The sequence below is a fragment of the Haematobia irritans genome, chromosome 1 (assembly GCF_050003625.1).
Source record: "Haematobia irritans isolate KBUSLIRL chromosome 1, ASM5000362v1, whole genome shotgun sequence".
Classification (NCBI taxonomy): domain Eukaryota; kingdom Metazoa; phylum Arthropoda; class Insecta; order Diptera; family Muscidae; genus Haematobia; species Haematobia irritans.
The window spans coordinates 149,948,608-149,971,404 of NC_134397.1; the positions used below are offsets into that span (position 1 = coordinate 149,948,608).

Sequence of the window (22,797 nt, forward strand, 5' to 3'; positions counted from 1 at the left end):
TACTAACACCACGTTCCTAATTTGAACCGGATCGGATGAATTTTGCTCCTCCAAGAGGCTCCGGAGGTCAAATCTGGAGAAGTTTTATATGGCGGCTATATATAATTATGGACCGATATGGACCAATTCTGGCACCCTTGTTAAAGATCATATACTAACACCATGTTCCAAATTACAACCGGACTGGATGAAATTTGCTTCTCTTGGAGACTTCGCAAGCCAAATCTGGGGATCGGTTTATATGGGGGCTATATATAATTATGAACCGATGTGGACCAATTTTTGCATGATTGTTAGAGACCATATACCAACACCATACACCAAATTTCAGCCGGATCGGATGAAATATGCTTCTCTTAGAGCCTCCACAAGCCAAATCTGGGGATCGGTTTATATGGGGGCTATATATAATTATGGACCGATGTGGACCAATTTTTGCATGGTTGTTAGAGACCATATACTAACACCATGTACTAAATTTCAGCCGGATCGGATGAAATTTGCTTCTCTTTTAGGCTCCGCAAGCCAAATCTGGGGATCGGTTTATATGGGGGCTATATATAATTATGAACCGATGTGGACCAATTTTTGCATGGTTGTTAGAGACGATATACCAACACCATGTACCAAATTTCAGCCGGATCGGATGAAATATGCTTCAGTTAGAGGCTCCACATGCCAAATCTGAGGGTCCCTTTATATGGGGGCTATACGTAAAAGTGGACAGATATGGCCCATTTTCAATACCATCCGACCTACATCGATAACAACTACTTGTGCCAAGTTTCAAGTCGATAGCTTGTTTCGTTCGGAAGTTAGCGTGATTTCAACAGACGGACGGACGGACGGACATGCTTCGATCGACTCAGAATTTCACCACGACCCAGAATATATATACTTTATGGGGTCTTAGAGCAATATTTCGATGTGTTACAAACGGAATGACAAAGTTAATATACCCCCCATCCTATGATGGAGGGTATAAAAAAATATGAAAAATTATTGTATGGGTGTTTGCTTATGACATTATATCGACAGTACTCCAATAACATTAAGATGGGTCGAAAATATTTTAGAACTAGATGATTTTATTATACCCACCACTATTGAATGGTTAATGGGGGTATAATAGGTTAGGTTAGATGGCAGCCCGATGTATCAGGCTCACTTAGACTTTTCAGTCCACTGTGATATCACATTGGTGAAATTCTCTCTTATCACTGAGTGCTGCCCGATTCCATGTTAAGCTCAATGACAAGGGACTTCCTTTTTATAGCCGAGTCCGAACGGCGTTCCACATTGCAGTGAAAAAACTTAGATAAGCTTTCAAACACTCAGAAATGTCACCAGCATTTCTGAGGTGGGATAATCCACCGCTGAAAAAGTTTTTGGTAATTGGTCGAAGCAGGAATCGAACCCACGACCTTGTGTATCCAACACGGTGGCTCCCTGGGGGTATACTAAGTTTCTCATTCTGTCTGTAACACATCGAAATATCGATTTCCGACTATATAAAGTACATGTATTCTTGATCAGGAAGAAATAGAAATATATAACACATCGTCCGCCAGGGATGGAAAATACAATTTTTAAGAAAGTATGTTACAAAAAAGTTTTTTTTTTTTGAGCGAAAAAGTACTTTAACTAACTTTTAACAAAAATTAAATTGGAAAATTATTGTCAAGAGCTCTTTTAGACTGAATTTTAAAGAAAATAAAATTTAGTTTTTCAACGGTAATCACGGTTGCCAAAGTTGGTAGAATTCATGGTGCTTCATAAATTTTCTGTAGATAAATAAAACTAAAATTATGAGAAAAAAATTTCTATAGAAAAAAATTTTGAAAAAATTTTCTATAGAAATAAATTTTTGACAAAATTTTCTATAGAAATACAATTTTCACAAAATTGTCTTTAGAAATAAAATTTTGACAAAATTTTCTATAGAAATAAAATTTTGACAAAATTTTCTATAGAAATAAAATTTTGAAAAAATTTTCTATAGAAATAAAATTTTGACAAAATTTTCTAAAGAAATAAAATTTTGACAAAATTTTCTATAGAAAAAAAAATTTTGACAAAATTTTCTATAAAAATAAAATTTTGACAAAATTTTCTATAGATACTTTTCTATAACGGTCATATACTAGCACAATGTACCAAATTTCAACTGACTCGGATGAAATTTGCTCCTCCAAGTGGCTCCAAAACCAAATCTCTGGATCGGTTTATATGGGGGCTATATAAGATTATGGACTGATATGGACCACTTTTGACATGGTTGTTAAATATCATATACTACCACCACGTACCAAATTTCAACCAGATCGGATGAATTTTGCTTCTCCGAAAGGCACCCGGGGTCAAACCAATTCCTGCATGGTTGTTGGATACCATATACTAACATCACGTACCAAATTTCAACCGAATCGGATAAATTTTGCTCTTCCAAAGGGCTCCGGAGGTCAAATCTGGGGATCGGTTTATATGGGGGCTATATATAATTATAAACCGATTTCGACCAATTTTTGCTTGGGTTTTTGAGGCCACATTTAACACCACGTACCAAAGTGCAACTGAATCAGATGAATTTTGGTCTTCCAAGTGGCTCCGGTGGTGAAATCTGGTGATGGGTTTATATGGGGGCTATATATAATTATGAACCGATGTGGACCAATTTTTGCATGGTCATTAGAGACCATATGCTAACACCATGTACTAAATTTCAGACGGATGGGATTAAATTTGCTTCTCTTTGAGGCTCCGCAAGCCAAATCGGGTGATCGGTTTATATGGGGGCTATATATAATTATGAACCGATGTGGACCAATTTTTGCATGGTCATTAGAGACCATATGCTAACACCATGTACTAAATTTCAGCCGGATCGGATTAAATTTGCTTCTCTTTGAGGCTCCGCAAGCCAAATCGGGTGATCGGTTTATATGGGGGCTATATATAATAATGGACCGATGTAGAGCAATTTTTGCAGGTTGTTAGAGAATATGCTGACACCATGTACCAAATTTCAAATAATTGATTAATATAAGAAATTTTAAATATATTAAATATAAATACTATAGAAAATATTAAAAAGTAATAAAATAAAAAGTAAATTAACCATAAATTTCTATTATATATTGCGGCTAATATTCATCCTAAATGAGTAATAGATGAATAAGCTATTAATTTTCGTAGAGATGAAATTTGTTTCTCTTAGAGGCTCCTCAAGCCAAATCAAGAGATCGGTTTATATGGGGGCTATACGTAAAAGTGGACCGATATGGCCCATTTACAATACCATCCGACCTACATCAATAAAAACTACTTGTGCCAAGTTTCAAGTCGATAGCTTGTTTCGTTCGGAAGTTAGCGTGATTTCAACAGACGGACGGACGGACATGCTTAGATCGACTCAGAATTTCACCACGACCCAGAATATATATACTTTATTTGGTCTTAGAGCAATATTTCGATGTGTAACAAACGGAAGGACAAAGTTAGGTTAGGTTAGGTTAGGTGGCAGCCCGATGTATCAGGCTCACTTAGACTATTCAGTCCATTGTGATACCACATTGGTGAACTTCTCTCTTATCATTGAGTGCTGCCCTATTCCATGTTAAGCTCAATGACAAGGGACCTCCTTTTTATAGACGAGTCCGAACGGCGTTCCACATTGCAGTGAAACCACTTAGAGAAGCTTTGAAACCCTCAGAAATGTCACCAGCATTACTGAGGTGGGATAATCCACCGCTGAAAAACTTTTTGGTGTTCGGTCGAAGCAGGAATCGAACCCACGACCTTGTGTATGCAAGGCGGGCATGCTAACCATTGCACCACGGTGGCTCCCAAGGACAAAGTTAATATACCCCCATCCTAAATATGGTGGATGGTATAAAAATTAATTGAATTTTGCAATCAACATCAATTAAAAATTTAATTGAATCAATTAAAAAAATTAATTGAAATGTGCTAATGAAATCAATTAATTTTTTTATCAAGTATTTTTTTGATGCTCAATTACGAGGGCAATACGGAAACTTCTTAGCCTAGCACAATAAACAGAAAAAAGTTAAGTGTTTTGGAAACTTGCACCTCTGTTATGAACACATGTTAAATTTTGTTTCGATCTGGCAACTCCATCATATAGAAACAGGTGTTCAAAAAAGGCGCATCTGCAATTTTTTTAACAATGGAAAAATTAGAAATGCGTGCTGTCATTAAATATTTACATAAAAAAGGTTTATCGGGACAAGAAATTCATAATGATATGGTGAATGTGTTAGTTGAAAGTGCTCCTTCATATGCAATAGTAAAAAAAATTGGGTTGCTGAATTTAAACGTGGTCGTACAAGCATTGAAGATGAACCACGTAGTGGACGTCCAAAAACAGCAACAACAACAGAAATTTTAGACATGGTATTAAATGATCGACGAATAAAAATGCGTAAATGGGCATCTCAAATGATCGAGTCCATTTAATTTTGCATGAAGAACTACAGATGAAAAAGCTTTCTGCGGCATTTGTTAACAGTCGATCAAAAATGCATAAGAATGAACATTTCTCAAGCTTGTTTGGATCGTTTTAAGCGAAATAAAATGGATTTTAAGAGTCGTTTGATAACTGTTGATGAGACATGGATCCACCACTAAAGTCCAGAGACAAAAGAACAATCCAAACAATGGACTGAAGCGGGAGGAAGTGCCCCAAAGAAGGCAAAAACAATTCAATCGGCTGGTAAGGTTATGGCAACGGGTTTTTGGGACTTCAAAGGTATTTTATTGATAGACTATCTGCAAAAGGGTAAAACAATAAATTCAGTGTACTATTGCAACCTTTTGGATCAGCTAAATGTACAAATTCGAGAAAAACGTCCTGGCTTACAACACAAAAAAATAATTTTTCATCAAGACAACACACCAGCGCACAATAGCGTTTTAACAATGGCTAAAATCAACGAATTTATCATAAGTACGAGTTGCGTGACCACCCACCTTATTCTCTTGAATTAGCTCCCAGTGACTTTTACTTGTTCCCAAATCTAAAAAAAATCCTTGCTGGCAAGCGTTTTACCTCAAATGAAGATGCAATTACAGTTGTAAACCACTATTTTGAAGACCTTGAGGAAAACTAATTTAATCAAGGGATAGAATTGCTAGAAAAGTGTTGGACTAAGTGTATTGAAGTTTCAGGAGATTATATTGAAAAATAAAAATATTTTTGAAAAACTAACTATTCTCTTTCATTGATAGGCTAAGAAGTTTCCGAACCGCCCTCGTATGTTGAACCTTATTGAGTATCGCAGAGCCCTTATTGACTCAACAGGGCCCTACGGACCCATCTCGAATAACTAGCTGGGAGTCCCTTCTGACTGACCTATAGGGTCCCTTCTGGCCCACTTGGAATATAGAATTATATTTTATTGAATTAAAAAGTTATATTTTGTAATGTCCCGGCTGCTATTAGCAGTGTAAATAAATAAATAAATATACCGATATATTCAGAATCACCTGTTGAGCATTAGCGTAGCTAAACAATTTTCCTAGGGGGGGCTATAGCCCTAAAAATTAATGGACTGAAGTTATAGGTTCAATTACTGTTTTATTTTATAAAACTAAATAAAAATGAGACTTTATCATAACTAGACAACTAATTTATAATAAAGCAACTAAAAATAGTTTATACTTTTTCCCAGCAAAAAAATTGGGAGTTATTATAAAGGCATAATTTTAAAAGCACTTCCTCACAAGGAAGTTCATTATTTTAACCCAATTTTTATAACTCGGTTTTTATATTCTTAATGGGTATTTTTTGTTTCAAATGGGATAAAAAATTAAGAATTAATAAAATGACAAAAATTATTTAAATGATGTCGAAAAAATCTAATTCCATTCTAGAAAAATTGCGAAGTTTTCAAAATATTTTAGGTCAAGCGTTCCCATTTCCCATTATTTATTTGGGAAAATATCAATTTGAATTTTTTAATTCACATTCAAAACACCGAATTCAGTGACACCTTAACACCTTAAGAAGTGATGCAAATTCAGTGCAACGGTTGTTGAAATGGTGGGCATCCGTCCTATGACATGTCTATCTTAAATTCATCGCTTCTGCGCCAATTTTGCATCACTTCCGGACACAAAACGAACAGTTTCATAACTTTTTTGGAGATTCTGGTTTTTTTGCACCTTTATTAAGATATTCATTTATAAAAGAATATTTTTAATATCAATTACAATTTTTTTAATTAAATCGACTAAAACTCTGACTAAACAAATTAATAAAGGTGCTTTAGTTATTAAACTAAACATAAATTTAGGAACTTAAATCATAAGTTCAACCAAAGTTTTATTTCATAAATATCAGACTTCAAACATTCATTTATAATAAATAATTCACTTATATAAAAATAAAGCTATATATTGCCATTGGCAATTGAAGTGAAAATTCTTTAGCGGAACTTTGTGCTAAAGATATGAAATTCTTTATTGGAACTTTGTGCGGTTTTATTTACTTGTTTAATATTATATACAAGTAACAACAAATCGTAAATAGGTTTTCAAATCCTGGGGGGGGGCTAAAATTTTTCTGGGGGGGTCTAAGCCCCCTCCCCAGAGGCCTTCCTACGCTTATGCTCTTGAGTCGATCTAGCCCTTGCTGTCCATCCGTCCGTCCGTATGTTCATGTATTTGTTGTCAGTATGATTGCCAGCCCTCAATGAAAGAAGAAAAGTAATTTCTGGATTTTGCAAGATTGGTTGACGTTTATTTTTTATGAGCCTTTACTTAGATTAGAAGACACACTTCTCTGATATAAAGTTTTTTTCCCCTGTCCAAAAGTCGATAAAAATTTTAATGAAGTCGTTTTGTCTTTATAGTTAAGTGATTTTACTAAAACTTGGTTATCCCAACATGAAAGAAAATTTCGTTTTACTAAGATCAAATTGGCTTTAATACTTCTGAAAATGTTTTCTAGATTAATGAAAGCGTCTTTAAATTTGTTGATTTTTTACATCTTGGCTACAAAGCTAAAAAGCGTTTAAAAATAGAAGATGTTTTTCAACATTGCTTCCGGATCAAAAAAGTACATTGTCACTACTTTTTTGGCGACGCTTAACCAGAGTGAAATTTTCGTACAAACTAGAGCATGGCTAGTTTGGTAATAATTTGGCGCCAATGTTTTTTTCTTTACTTTTAGTCTATTTTTTGTTTCCATGACAATTAAGAATTTCATAAATGGTAGTTAAAACCCCACAAATGTCAGTAAATTGCCAATATTTTAACAAGGTGTTATGGAAATCTCAACAAAATTGAATAAAATTCAGTACATTATTCGGACGAGGTGGTTGGTTTTATCCAATAAAACACTTTATTTTGTTCTATGTAATTACGGGCTCTTTTCCACCACCCCGATCTCATTAGTAAGCCTGAAGCATTTTAGTTCTTTTTTTCACAATTTTTCTCGTCCATTGATTTTGTTACCACACCCACACAAAAAATATTCAATTTTTTAATTGACTTTCATTATCGTTATTATTTATTTATCATCATTAGGATCAGTGATGCTGTGTGATGTGGTTATTTCAATTTTTTTCTCACCCCCAACCCCCTCAATCACACCAAATTTTCAGAGTTCTTTCGATATTTGTTTCTTTACCGATTTTCACATTTCCCCCAAATTTAATTAGGAAAAATTCATTAAAATGTAAATATATTTGAATCTCTCTCTATATATATGTAAACTTGGATGTGTTAATGAATCACTTACCGACACAAATGTCTCAGGGACATTACACCATAGACCTGTTCCCTGGATATAATTTTGTCAATTAATAAACTGCCATAACGCTCAAAGAACATCTCTCGACGGGTACTGTATACGATGGGCTAAAATGAGACAAAATTATAATGAAAAGAGGACCCGGCAAAAGGAATTTTGTTTTTGTTGTGGTAAGGATAATGAGAAGAAGAGAAAAGATTTCCATTGGGTTCATTTTCCAGGGGGAATATGAAAATAAAAAAATAAAAAACAACGAAACAAAACCACAAGGAATTTATTAGTATTATAAGAGATACTGGAAATAACATAAATTAAACTAATTATACAGTGAAAATTTTTAAAAGCATGATATATTTTTTGTTGTTGTTGTGTATATATAAGAAAAGCATAATAATCATTATTATTATTATTGTATGTATGTATATGTATGCATTTCACAAACCCTTCAGGGGGAAAAATGACGTGAAAGATACTTGATGAATTTGTTAATGATAAGATTTTGAGGACACTGTTTGTTGTCGTATTTTTGAGATGACAGTCTGTTTACAGAGGATATTTTCTTGGTAACTTTATACGTTGTCATGTCGAAAAGACACAAAAATGGTTTTTATTATTTTTATGACCCAAATTTCAAGAATTTTATGAAATTTTAAACATGATAATATAACAGTTTTGGGGGGTGGACAATCGTATAAAGTGTGAGCCAACCATAATATTCGGTGTTATTAGTGAGTCACACTTTAACGACAGGTTATTTTTAAAGGCATTTTCTCAAGCTACAATGCTACTGCTGTAAGAATGTCCTGTTTATTTTCGTCAATTTTTATACACTGAAAAAAAATCCTTGTGTTTTTTTTTTATTGACTAAATGTGCACGGCAAAAAATATTTACGTGATATTAAAGATTACGCGACCTTAATTTTAGGAAGCGAAATTTACAAAATATTAAGGACATATTCCTTTAAAAAATAATAAAATTTTCATTATAATAAAGTTTATAATCTTTGCTTCAAAAAATTTTTTTATTAAATTTAGAACACAAATTTTGTAAATTTGCGCCCTTTTGTTAAAGTCGCATGTCTTTGAACTAAGGCTAAATTTCCTTAAAGTAAAGAAACACATTTTTGATTTAAAGAAATTGTCCCTAAATTAACTGAAATATTGAAACTTTAGATTTAAGCTAAAAACGCTTCAAATATAGGCTGATACTTATTTTGAGGATATAGCGTCTTTGGTTTAAAGTTTTTTTATTTGAAGTTAAGAAAACATTTTTTTACTTTGAAGTATCCACTATAATTTGGAATTTCAAACTGACATTTGTTTGTACGTGAGAACCTTTATTAATAAACCGCGAAAATAGAATGAAAATTTAATAAATAAGATCTGTATCCTAATTTTAATTTTATTGGTCCTAAATTTAAAGCCAGATAGGTCACTAAAAAATTTCTTTATTTTAAAGAAGCCGCATCTTTGGCTCGGAATCAATACCAAAATCCTTAAAGGAAGGTCAAAATCTTTGGATCCAAGTAAACTTTTTTTTGAGTGTGGCCTAAATTTTATGACATGTAATTTACAAAGTATTATGGGAAATTTTCCATTTTAAATGAAGAAACTTTAATTAAATGAAAATTCATAATTCATATTATTACAATTATATACGAGCTTTCTTGGACTCATGTTCAATGAAGGAAAGAAAGAATTAGTACTATTTCGTTACTTATTTATTTTATTTTTATATAGAAAATTTTGTCAAAATGTTACTGCTATAGAAAATTTTGTCAAAGTTTTATTTCTATAGAAAATTTTCTCAATTATATACGAGCTTTCTTGGACTCATGTTCAATGAAGGAAAGAAAGAATTAGTACTATTTCGTTACTTATTTATTTTATTTTTATATAGAAAATTTTGTCAAAATGTTACTGCTATAGAAAATTTTGTCAAAGTTTTATTTCTATAGAAAATTTTCTCAACATTTTATTTCTATAGAATTTTTTTTCAAAATTTTATTTCTATAGAAAATTTTATCAAAATTATATTTCTATAGAAAATTTTATCAAAGTTTTATTTCTATAGAAAATTTTTTCAAAATTTTATTTCTATAGAAAATGTTGTCAAAATTGTATTTCTATAGAAAATTTTGTCAAAATTTTATTTCCATAAAAAATGTTGTCAAAATTCTATTATCATAAATGTTGTCAATTTTTTTATACCCACCATGACGGGGGTATAATAGTTTGTCATTCCCTTTGTAACACATCGAAATATCGATTTCCGACTATATAAAGTATATATATATTCTTGATCAGGGAGAAATTCTAAGACGATATGACCGTGTCCGTCTGTCTGTCTGTTTGTTGTAATCACGCTACAGTCTTCAATAATGAAGCAATCGTGCTGAAATTTTGCACAAACTCGTCTTTTGTCTGCAGGCAGGCCAAGATGGGCTATCGGTCAAGGTTTTGATATAGTCCCCATATAAACCGACCTCCCGATTTGGGGTCTTGGGCTTAAAGAAATCGTAGTTTTTATCCAATTTGCCTGAAATTTTAAATCTAGAGGTATTTTAGGACCATAAAGAGGTGTGCCAAAAATGGTGAGTATCGGTCCATGTTTTGGTATAGCCCCCATATAGACCGATCTCCCGATTTTTCTTCTTGGGCTTATAGAAATCGTAGTTTTTATCCAATTTGCCTGAAAATTGAAATCTAGAGCTAATTTATAACCATAAAGAGTTGTGCCAAAAATGGTGAGTGTCGGTCCATGTTTTGGTATAGCCCCATATAGACCGATCTCCCGATTTTACTTCTTGGGCTTATAGAAACCGTAGTTTTTATCCAATTTGCCTGAAATTGGAAATATTTTCGGGCCATAAAGAGGTGTAAATGTAAAATGTAAAATTTCCAGATTTTATTCTCGAGTGAAAATCTACAGATTTAAGATTTCAAATCAAGACGTTATTTTATAATTTTCTTTTACACTTACAAGAGATGTTAATGATTCCTCTAAAACTCAAACAACAATGGTTCTTATAAATCCAGAATCTGATATAGTCTTCTTCGTGAAGTGTACTGGTTGAACTGCTCTTCTTGATCTGTCCTCAAACCCTCTGAAATTTCAAAGGAAACCCTAATATTTGATTCATGGTGGTGGGTATTTAAGATTCGGCCCGGCTGAACTTACTGCTGTATATACTTGTTTTTATTTTTCATTTCATTTTTTAATTACAGTGCATGGTTATAAATGCTTAAACATCTCCGACTTATAATAAATACATATAACAATGAAATGTTTAAAAAAAAAAAATAAGAAAATAAAAAAAATAGAAAGTTTGGTCAACATTTTATTTCGATAAAAAATTTTGTCAAATTTGTATTTCTATAGAAAAATTTTGTCAAAATTTTATTGCTATAGAAAATTTTGTCACAAGTTTATTTCCATAGAAAATTTGTTAAAAATATTTTTTTTAAAGGAAATTTTATCAGCATTTTATTTCTATAGAAAATTTTGTCACAATTTTATTTCTATAGATAATTTTTTGTCAAAATTTTATTTTTGTAGTATATTTTGTCAAAATGTTATTTCTTATATAATGGATGTTTTTATTATATTCGAACTGTATTTTAACTTTTCAAATTGATAACTGTTGATAAAAAAAGGTAGAAGTTTATATACAATTTTATCAAAATTTTATTTCTATAGAAAATTTTGTCAAAATTTTATTTCGATAGAAAATTTTGAAAAATTTTATTTCTATAGGAAATTTTGTAAATTTTTTTATTTCTATAGAAAATTTTGTCAATTTTTTATTTCTATGGAAAGTTTTGTCAATTTTTTATTTTAATAGAAAATTTTGTCAAAAATTTGTTCCTTGTTATAGAAAATTTTGTAAAAATTTTATTTCTATAGAAAATTTTGACAAAATTTTATTTCTCTAGAAAATTTTGTCAAAATTTTATTTCTATACAAAATTTTCTCAAAATTTTATTTCTATAGAAAATTTTGTCAAAATTTTATTTCTATAGAAAATTTTTTAAAAATTTTATTTCTATAGAAAATTTTGAAAAAATTTTATTTCTCTAGAAAATTTTGTCAAAACTGTATTTCTATACAACATTTTCTCAAAATTATATTTCTATAGAAAATTTTGTCAAAATTTTATTTCTATAGAAAATTTTTTAAAAATTTTATTTCTATAGAAAATTTTAACAAAATTTTATTTCTCTAGAAAATTTTGTCAAAACTGTATTTCTATACAAAATTTTCTCAAAATTATATTTCTATAGAAAATTTTGCCAACATTTTATTTCTATAGAAAATTTTGTCACAATTTTACTTCTATGGAAAGTTTTGTCAATTTTTTTATTTTAATAGAAAATTTTGTCAAAAATTTGTTCATTTCTATACAAAATTTTCTCAAAATTATATTTCTATAGAAAATTTCCTCAAAATTTTATTTCTATAGAAAATTTTTCTAAAAACTTTATTTCTATAGAAAATTTTCTCAAAATTTTATTTCTATAGAAAATTTTGTCAAGATTTTATTTTACAGAAAATTTTGTCAAAATTTTATTTCTATAGGAAATTTTGTCAAAATTATTTTTCTGTAGAAAATGCTGTCAAAATTTGTATGTCTATAGGAAATTTTGTCACAAGTTTATTTCCATAGAAAATTTGCTAAAAAAATTTTTTTTAAGGAAATTTTATCAGCATTTTATTTCTATAGAAAATTTTGTCACAATTTTATTTCTATAGATAATTTTTTGTCAAAATTTTATTCTTGTAGAATATTTTGTCAAAATGTTATTTCTTATATAATGGATGTTTTTATTATATTCGAACTGTATTTTAACTTTTCAAATTGATAAATGTTGACAAAAAAGGTAGAAGTTTATATAAAATTTTATCAAAATTTTATTTCTATAGAAAATTTTGTCAAATTTTTATTTCTGTACAAAATTTTCTCAAAATAATATTTCCATAGAAAATTTTGTCAAAATTTTATTTCTATAGAAAATTTTGTCACAATTTTATTTCTATGGAAAATTTTGTCAAAATTTTATTTCTACAGAAAATTGTGTCAAAATTTTATTTCCATAGAAAATTTTGTCAAGATTTTATTTTTACAGAAAATTTTGTCAAAATTTTATTTCTATAGGAAATTTTGTCAAAATTTTATTTCTATAGAAAATTTTGTCAATATTTTATTTTTACAGAAAATTTTGTCAAAATTTTATTTCTATAGGAAATTTTGTCAAAATTTTATTTCTGTAGAAAATGCTGTCAAAATTTGTGTGTGTATAGGAAATTTTGTCACAAGGTTATTTCCATAGAAAATTTGTTAAAAAAATTTTTTTTAAAGGAAATTTTATCAGCATTTTATTTTTATAGAAAATTTTGTCACAATTTTATTTCTATGGAAAATTTTGCCAAAATTTTATTTCTACAGTAAATTTTATCAAAATTTTATTTCCATAGAAAATTTTCTCAAAATTTTATTTCTATACAAAATTGTGTCAAAATTTTATTTCTTTGGAAAATTTTGTCAAAATTTTGTTTACATAAAAAATGTTGTCAAAATTTTATTTCTATAGAAAATGTCGTTAAAACTTTATTTCTATAGAAAATTTTCTCAAAATTTTATTTCTATAGAAAATTTTTCTAAAAACTTTATTTCTGTAGAAAATTTTCTCAAAATTTTCTTTCTATAGAAAATTTTGTCAAAATTTTATTTCTATAGAAAATTTTGTCAAAATTTTATTTTACAGAAAAAATTTTGTCAAAATTTTATTTCTATAGGAAATTTTGTCAAAATTTTATTTCTGTAGAAAATGCTGTCAAAATTTGTATGTCTATAGGAAATTTTGTCAAAATTTTATTTCTATAGAAAATTTTGTCAAAATTTTATTTTTACGGCAAATTTTGTCAAAACTTTATTTCTGTAGAAAATTTTATAAAAACATTGTGTCTATAGAAAATTTTTTAAAATTTTTTATTTCTATGGAAAATTTAGTCAAAAAATTTTATGAAACAAATGTTGTCAAAAAAAAAAAAATACTTCTATAGAAAATTTTGTTAAAATTTTATGTCTATAGAAAATTTTGTCAAAAGTTGATTTCTATAGAAAATTTTGTCAGAACTGGATTTGTTTAGAAAATTTTGTCAAAATTTTATTTCTATAGAAAATTTTGTCAAAATTTTATTTATATAGAAAATTTTGTCAAATTTTGTTTCTATGTAAAATTTTGTCAACATGTTGTCACAATTTTATTTCTGTAGAAAATGTAAACAAAACCTTGAAATATATAATGAAAAAAAATATTAACCTAATATTAAGGATTAAACAAACAACCTAAATTTTGAGACAATATTAAGGACAAATTTCTTAAAATGAAGAAAATTTAATTAAAAGAAAATTTACAGTCGTTGCTTTCGACATCAGCACCAAAATCCTTCAGGGAAGTTAAGTGTACGTTATTAAACAGCACGATTTTTGATCGTTGAAATTGGTCGTCAACATAACTGCAATTAATTTGTTCATTTTTAGTTGAAGTTTAACTCTACATAAAAGAATAGGTGATGGTACATAGATGTTAATAAGGAATCCGAATTTGTCAGGAGTGGTCTAAATTTGCTGGCATTGCTGAAACAATTTACTGCAAATATTTTGTGAATATTGACGCTAATCTTGAAATGAAGTACCACATACCGCACATGTCTTGAAAAAATAAAAAATAAAAATTGTTTAACGGCTATAAATAACCATAACTGCTATGTGCAACATAGCAGCAAACATTCTGTGGTTTACTGTTATGAGCTGAGTATTTACATCGGTGACAGTTACTTATATCTGAGAAGGGCATGATCCTGTTCTTTATAGCCCAGATACGATTGAATTTTTCTTTACTCCAAGTATTTCTCAAAAACTTTTTTGAAATAAATGTCAGTAAAATTTCAATGATACTCAAATAAGTTCACTGGCAACTAAGGCAGAAGAGTGTTTTAGTACTTCTTCTCAAAAATAGTAAGAATGGACAACATCGTTGTTAAAATGGTAATGATTCTAGCGTATACATTTTTTTTCATTTTTGCTCAATTATTATTATTGTTACTTTTTTCTTTTTGAAAATGATGTATTTCGTAGTAGTTGAAAATCCAAGAATTTTTGTTAATTTAATTAATCTCAAAAATTTGGAAAAAAAATTATTTAAACTTTTGGCACGAAATAGTTCATTTTTCCCATAACATAGTTTACTGTTTTTCTGCGTATCATAACAGAATCTACAAATACGTGAAAATTCTACAAATGAGTTAAAAAGAAGACGAATTTTCTAAATGTCACATAAAAGTACTCATATTTTTCGAAATATGATTTTTCTATGAATTCTGAAATTTATAAAATACCTCTCTATCCCATTCCTGTTTGAAGTAGAAATAGGAAAAGAAATGCAATAGATAAAAATAAAATGTTACGTTATGTTACATTTTTTCGATATCTTTGAATATGTTTATACCCTAAAGCAATTATTCCAACAAATCCTTGCGAAACTCCTATTAATACAAAAAAAAACGAAAAAAAGAATCTTCTCAGACATTTCCTGTTTTATGGTTAATTTCATTTGCAAATAATAAAGTTTTGTCTTAGAAAGTTTTTCTATTCACGAAGAAACAAAACGCAATGTTATAACCAAATGGATTTTATTTCCAAATTATCCATATAATATAGTTTTAATAGAGGATAAACAATATCCCACTCAATGACTAAACTTTTGTCATAAATACTTCTACACATGATTATTGCATAGTTGGTACAATTAATTTGTCTTTTTCTATTAATGTTGTTGTGTTTTTTTTCTTGACTTGTAATACCCCCAAACTAATGAATTTAAGTGTTAAAGTCGTTATGGCTGCTTTCTTTAATGTTCTAATATGTTCTTGAAAATTTTGTCACACAAAATTTTCTCTATGGCTTTATGGTAAATTTTAATATAATCAAAGAATTTTAATATAATCACTCTTCCTTTCGTATGATACTCGTACGAAGAATGTGAACGAATAGAAGAGAAAAAAACAAACAACTCTACAAGAGTAATTTTTATGAAAATACCCACTCGCACCATCTGTTTGAGAATTCCAGCAAATATTTGCCTTAAAAATGACATCATTTATGTGAACGATATAGGCAATCGACTAAAATTCCTCGCACAAAATATAACCACAAAAATCTCAAAAATCTTCAAATTCTTGAGGACACATCTATATGCATACATAAGAATAATGGTAATATTGTTATGTCTATGCAGCAGGAAAGTGGAGCAAAATGATTTGCTTGCAAACTAAAAAGATGTGTCTGAGGTTGAATCCTATACTGAAAATATGTCATCAAAATATTTCCATAAAAATAAATAGTTTATTGAAAGAGAAAATGTGTTCATTTAGAAAATTTGATATATTTGATTTAATCAAATTCAAACTTCAATAACTTCCGAACGAAACAAGCTATCGACTTTAAACTTGGCACAAGTATTTGTTATTGATGTAGGTCGGATGGTATTACAAATGGGCCATATCGGACAACTTTTACATATAGCCCCCATATAAACCGACGCTCAGATTTGGCTTGCGGAGCCTCTTGGAGGAGCAAAATTCATCTGATCCGGTCGAAATTTGGTACGTGGTGTTAGTATATAGTCTCTCACAACCTTGCAAAAATTGGTCCACATCGGTCCATAATAATATGTAGCCCTCATATGAACCGATCCCCAGATTTTGCTTGCGGAGCCTCTACGAGAAACAAATTTCATCCGATCCGGCCAAAATTTGGTACATGGTGTAAGTATATTGTCTCTAACAACTATGCGAAAATTGGTCCACATCGGTCCATAATTATATATAGCCCCCGTATAAACCGATCCCCCGATTTGGCTTGCGGAGTCTCTAATCGAAGCAAATTTCATCCGAACCGGCTGAAATTTGGTACATGGTGTTAGTATATGGTATCTAGCAACCATGCAAACATGGTGTTAGTATATGGTATCTAGCAACCATGCAAACTTTGATTCACATCGGTCCATAATTATATATAGCCCTCATATAAACCGATCCCCAGATTTGACCTCAGGACCCTCATAGATGGGCAAAATTCATCCGATTCGTTTGAAACCGATCCCCAGATTTGACCTCCGAAGCCCCTTGGAAGAGCAAAATTCAGACGATCCGGTTGAAATTTGGTAAGTGGTGTTAGTATATGGTCTCTAACAACCATGCAAAAATTGGTCCATACCGGTCTTAATTATATATAACCCCCATTTAAATCGATCCCCAGATTTGACCACCGGAGCTATTGGAGGAGAAAAATTCATTCGACCCGGTTGAAATATGGTACGTGGTGAAATTTGGTACATTACGCTAGTATATGGCCGCTAACAACCTTGCCAAAATTGGTTCATATCGGTCTATAGTTATATATAGCCAATACCCAAAAATAATCTACCAAAATTTTATTTCTATAGAAAATTTTGTCAAAATTTTATTACCATAGAAAATTTTGTCAAGATTTTATTTCTATAGAAAATTTTGTCAAAATTTTATATCTATAAAAAATTTGGCCAAAATTTTGTTGCAATAGAAAATATTTTCAAAATTTTATTTCTAAAGAAAATTTTGTCAAACTGCATTATTTACGTATTTATTCTGTCTGTTTTTATACCATCCACCATAGGATGGGGGTATACTAACTTTGTCATTCCGTTTGTAACGCATCGACATATTGCTCTAAGACCCCATAAAGTATATATATTCTGGGTCGTAGTAAAATTCTGAGTCGTTCTGAGCATGTCCGTCCGTCTGTTGAAATCACGCTAACTTCCGAACGAAACAAGCTATCGACTTGAAACTTGGCACAAGTAATTGTTATTGATGTAGGTCGGATGGTATTGCAAATGGGCCATATCGGTTCACTTTTACGTATAGGCCCCAAATAAACGGACCCCCAAATTTGGCTTCCGAGGCCTCTAAGAGAAGCAAATTTCATCCGATCCGGCTGAAATTTGGTACGTGGTATTAGTATATAGTCTCTAACAACCATGCAAAAATTGGTCCACATCGGTTCATAATAATATGTGGCCCCAATATGAACCGATTCCCAGATTTGGATTGCGGAGCCTCTACGAGAAACAAATTTCATCCGATCCGTCCGAAATTTGGTACATGGTGTAAATATATTGTCTCTAGCAACTATGCGAAAATTGGTCCACATCGGTCCATAATTATATATAGCCCCCATATAAACCGATCCCCCGATTTGGCTTGCGGAGTCTCTAAGCGAAGCAAATTTCATCCGAACCGGCTGAAATTTGGTACATGGTGTTAGTATATGGTATCAAACAACCATGCAAACTTTGATTCACATCGGTCCATAATTATATATAGCCCTCATATAAACCGATGCCCATATTTGACCTCAGGACCCTCATGGATGAGCAAAATTCATCCGATTCGTTTGAAATTTGGTACTTTGTGTTGGTCTCTGGTCTCTGGCAACCATGTAGATCCATATCGGTCCATAATAATATGTAGCCCCCATATAAACCGATACCCAGATTTGAACTCCGAAGCCCCTTGAAAGATCAAAATTCAACCGATCCGGTTGAAATTTGGTAAGTGGTGTTAGTATATAGTCTCTAACAACCATGCAAAAATTGGTCCATACCGTTCTTAATTATATAACCCCCATTTAAATCGATCCCCAGATATGACCACCGCAGCTATTGGAGGAGAAAAATTCATACGCCCTGGTTGAAATATGGTACGTGGTGAAATTTGGTACATTACGCTAGTATATGACCGCTAAAAACCATGCCAACATTGGTCCGTATCGGTCTATAGTTATATATAGCCGATCCCCAAAAACAATCTACCAAAATTTTATTTCTATAGAAAATTTTGTCAAAATTTTATTACTATAGAAAATTTTGTCAAAATTTTATATCTATAAAAAATTTGGTCAAAAGTTTGTTGCAATAGAAAATGTTGTCAAAATTTTATTTCTATAGAAAATTTTGTCAAACTGAATTATTTACGTATTTATTCTGCTTTTTTTGTTTAATAACAGGTTGGGTGATAAGTCCCCGGTCTAACAAAGAAAAACACATTTTTTTGTCAAAATTCGTTTTTATTATTCGACATAGTTCCCTTCAAGAGCGATACAACGATTATAATGACCTTCCAATTTTTTGATACCATTTGGGTAGTACTCCTTCGGTTTTGCCTCAAAGAAGGCCTCAGTTTCGGCGATCACCTCTTCATTGCAGCCAAATTTTTTCGCTGCGAGCATCTTTTTGAGGTCTGAGAACAATAAAAAGTCGCTGGGGCCAGATCTGGAGAATACGGTGGGTGGGGAAGCAATTCGAAGCCCAATTCATGAATTTTTGCCATCGTTCTCAATGACTTGTGGCACGGTGCGTGCTCATTTCACCACGCTTGAATTTTGCATACCAATCAATTATTTTGATTTCCCTGGGACAGAGTCCGGAAACTCATTATCAAGCCAAGTTTTTGCTTCCACCGTATTTTTTCCCTTCAGAAAACAGTATTTTTCTAAAAAACACGAAATTCCTTTTTTCCATTTTTTTCACAATAACAAAAGTTGCTTCACAAAAGACGCTCTATCTCACAAACTTATTGACTTACACCCTCAAAAAAAATCGCTTCTCTAACATATGTTCCAAACATATTTTGCAGGAAGCACATATATTATTGGATATCGCCGAAACAGTAATATGTTTGTTTTATGTGAGCATATTATATGTTTGGGAGCATTTCGAGTTCAAAAATAGTATATGCTTGGAAGAATTCCCCAAAGAAGATTGTGTTCATTCCCTCACATAATTTTCACTTCCACGAAATTTTTTAGTTCTTCGCATCTTTTTCTGTAATACCTCATTCACATTACAGTTCCAACATCCACTTTGACTAGATTTCAACTGTCATTTGCCTTATAAAAAGTAGATTTGAAATCTCAAAAATGTGGATTTTGAGTGTAATGTGTAGAGCCTATAATACAAATATGTCGTTTTTTTTTTAATGTCTATTCTCTTGGTTCCGAATGTCTATTCTCTTTATTCCGAATACTTCTTCTAATATTCAAATTAAATAATATTTAGACTTAAGCATATTAAATTTTTGGCCATATCATGAAAAAGTTTTCCGAAACAACATACAAGCGGTTTCACAGAAAGTGCTCTCATTTCATTCTCTCGCTGTGTTATGTTGATATCTTTTTATTCAACCCTCCCGGTTTAGATCTCTATTTCTTTCTCTATACTAAGCAGTCCATCTCTCTCTGTCGCTCTCTGAACAAAGTATCACAACATATATATGTTTACTCGAAATTTGTAAATTTATATATGTTTACATTCACACATATTATTTTTATGAAACATTCATGCCCCAAACATAATATATTCTAACATATTAACATATGTGTCCCAAACATTTTGTGTTAGTTTAGGAACATTACATGTTTGCACTTAAATATATTGTGTTTAAAAATTGTGCCCGAAACACATTTTGTTTATATCGGAACATATGAAAAACATATTTTTCTAACAGTGTACAGACACCAAATTTTGACACGAATCATTTGGTTGGTACTATATAAAAATAATATGAATTTAATACTAGCGACGCCATCTATGTGCCAGACCGGGCCAACCTATTAAAGACATGATGCCGTTAGTAATTTTTGCAAAATACCAGCCTCATAGGTTGGGATAGGTTAGGTGGCAGCCCGATGTATCAGGCTCACTTAGACTATTCAGTCCATTGTGATACCACATTGGTGAACTTCTCTCTTATCACTGAGTGCTGCCCGATTCCATGTTAAGCTCAATGACAAGGGACCTCCTTTGTATAGCCGAGTCCGAACGGCGTTTCACATTGCAGTGAAACCAATTGGAGAAGCTTTGAAACCCTTAGAAATGTCACCAGCATTACTTAGGTGGGATAATCCACCGCTGACAAACTTCTTGGTGTTCGGTCGAAGCAGGAATCGAACCCACGACCTTGTGTATGCAAGGCGGGCATGCTAACCATTGCACCACGTTGGCTCCCAGCCTCATAAGAAATGAATTTTACGGACTCATCGCCTTAGTATCTTTTTTTAATAAAAACCGAAATTTTGTGAAAAGTACCTTTTCGCTAAAAAAATACCTTTTTTGTACTTTCTAAAAAGTTGAATTTTCTATCCCTGGTACCTATTAGTCTATATCGGTTCATAATTATATAGGAATTCCGAAGCCTCTTGAAGGAGTGATTACAGTCTCTAGTAATGATGCAAAAATTGATCCATATGGTTTCGTAATGATATATGGAGCGCCCATATAATCCGATCTCTATATTTCCATAATTGGCAGTAATGCTCAAGGTGGGACCCAGAGTCGATCTAGCCATGTCCGTCTGTCCGTCCGTCCGTCCGTCTGTGAACACATTTTTGTGATCAAGGTCTAGGTCGCAGTTTTAGTCCAATCGACTTTAAACTTGGCACAAGTTTCTGTTTTGGGTCAGAATAGAACCCTATTGATTTTGGAAGAAATCGGTTCAGATTTAGATATAGCTCCCATATATATCTTTCGCCCGATATGGACTTATATGGCCCCAGAAGCCAGAGTTTTACCCTAATTTGCTTGAAATTTTGCACAAGAAGAACAATTAGTACTATAGTGAAGAGCGCCAAATTTTATTGAAATCGGTTCAGATTTAGATATAGCTCCCATATATATCTTTCGTCCAATTTTCCGTCATATGACCACAGAGGTCAGAGTTGTAGTCCAATGTACGTGAAATTTTGCACAGGGATTAGAATTAAAATACTAAGTATGCATTTGAAATTTGGTTGAAATCGGTTCAGATTTCGATATAGCCTCCATATATATGTTTTTCCGATTTGGGCAAAATAGCCAAGATACCCACATTTTCCTTATAAAATCGCCACTGCTGTGTCGAAAACTTGTAGAATTGACTCAAATTTTTCCTTATTTCTAATACATGTCTATCGACCTATAAATCATAAATACACTTTTGCAAAGTTGCCTCAAAATTGGTTCAGATTTAAATGTTTCCCATATTTTTTATTAACTTTGTGTTCCACTCCTAGGCATTAGCCGAAGTCTATAAATGTAGTAGAACTCTGAGAATTTTTATCCAGATGTAGTAAAATTTAATTATATATGTGTATGGGAACATAAAACTTTATATATAGCACCCAACACATTGGATATGCTATCGAGAATGTGCATCTACAAAGTGGTGCAGGGTATTATATAGTCGGCGCCGCCCGACTTTAGACTTTCTTACTTATTTGTTTAATATTGAAAGTTTCCGATGGCTGGCTGAGATGAGAACACGCCACTTAACTTTATAAAGTTTGCACCGGAAGGGAGTTCCTTCATGCCAGACTTTTTAAGTAAAAAAAAAAACTAAAAATTACGTGAAATTGGCAGGCAACATAGAAGGTGGGAAGGATATGGTTGACTAAGATAAAAATTTACTTTGAAGTAAATACAATATTTTTCTATAAATAGTCTCAGGAAGGCTGAGCGAAGCGGGCAGGGTCTAGCTAGTAATTATATATAGACTGCTATATATAATTTCTATAGGTATTTTTATACGCACCGTCAAAGAGTGCTCCACTTGAATTAATTTACAATTTAGACGAAAATCTAAAGAGCGCACAATTCGATGCATGGTGGACTGAACTTTCAGCCGTATATACTTATTAATTCTATTTTTATCTGATTTAACTGAAATGTTCAATCTATAGGTATTTTGGATTTATAAATAGATATGACTAATATGGTTGTATCTGTTCATTTTCTCGCAACTTTCATGCAATTGAAATTTCAAATCTAGAGAAATTCAGAACTGACGACCTATAAGACCCCAAAAAAATTATAAATAAACATATTCGTTCACACACCAAAATCTTAGTTTACCAAAATTAAATCGACAATCTTAATTTTTA

The 22,797-nt window shown here is 31.3% G+C and overlaps 1 protein-coding gene across 2 annotated transcripts in view; it reads right to left on the reverse strand.

Moving 5' to 3' along the window:
- stops (SOCS domain-containing protein stops) overlaps positions 1-22,797 on the reverse strand; it is a 160,151-nt gene that overhangs the window by 41,665 nt on the left and 95,689 nt on the right. Inside the window, exons 8-9 of one of the 2 annotated variants that reach the window (XM_075291887.1) lie at positions 15,180-15,194; positions 7,766-7,884 (exon numbers count right to left, since the gene is read on the reverse strand). In XM_075291887.1, coding sequence (XP_075148002.1) covers positions 7,766-7,884; positions 15,180-15,194 — 134 coding nt within the window. The remainder of the gene's footprint in view (positions 1-7,765; positions 7,885-15,179; positions 15,195-22,797) is intronic. The other variant, XM_075291888.1, reaches the window with a different exon arrangement.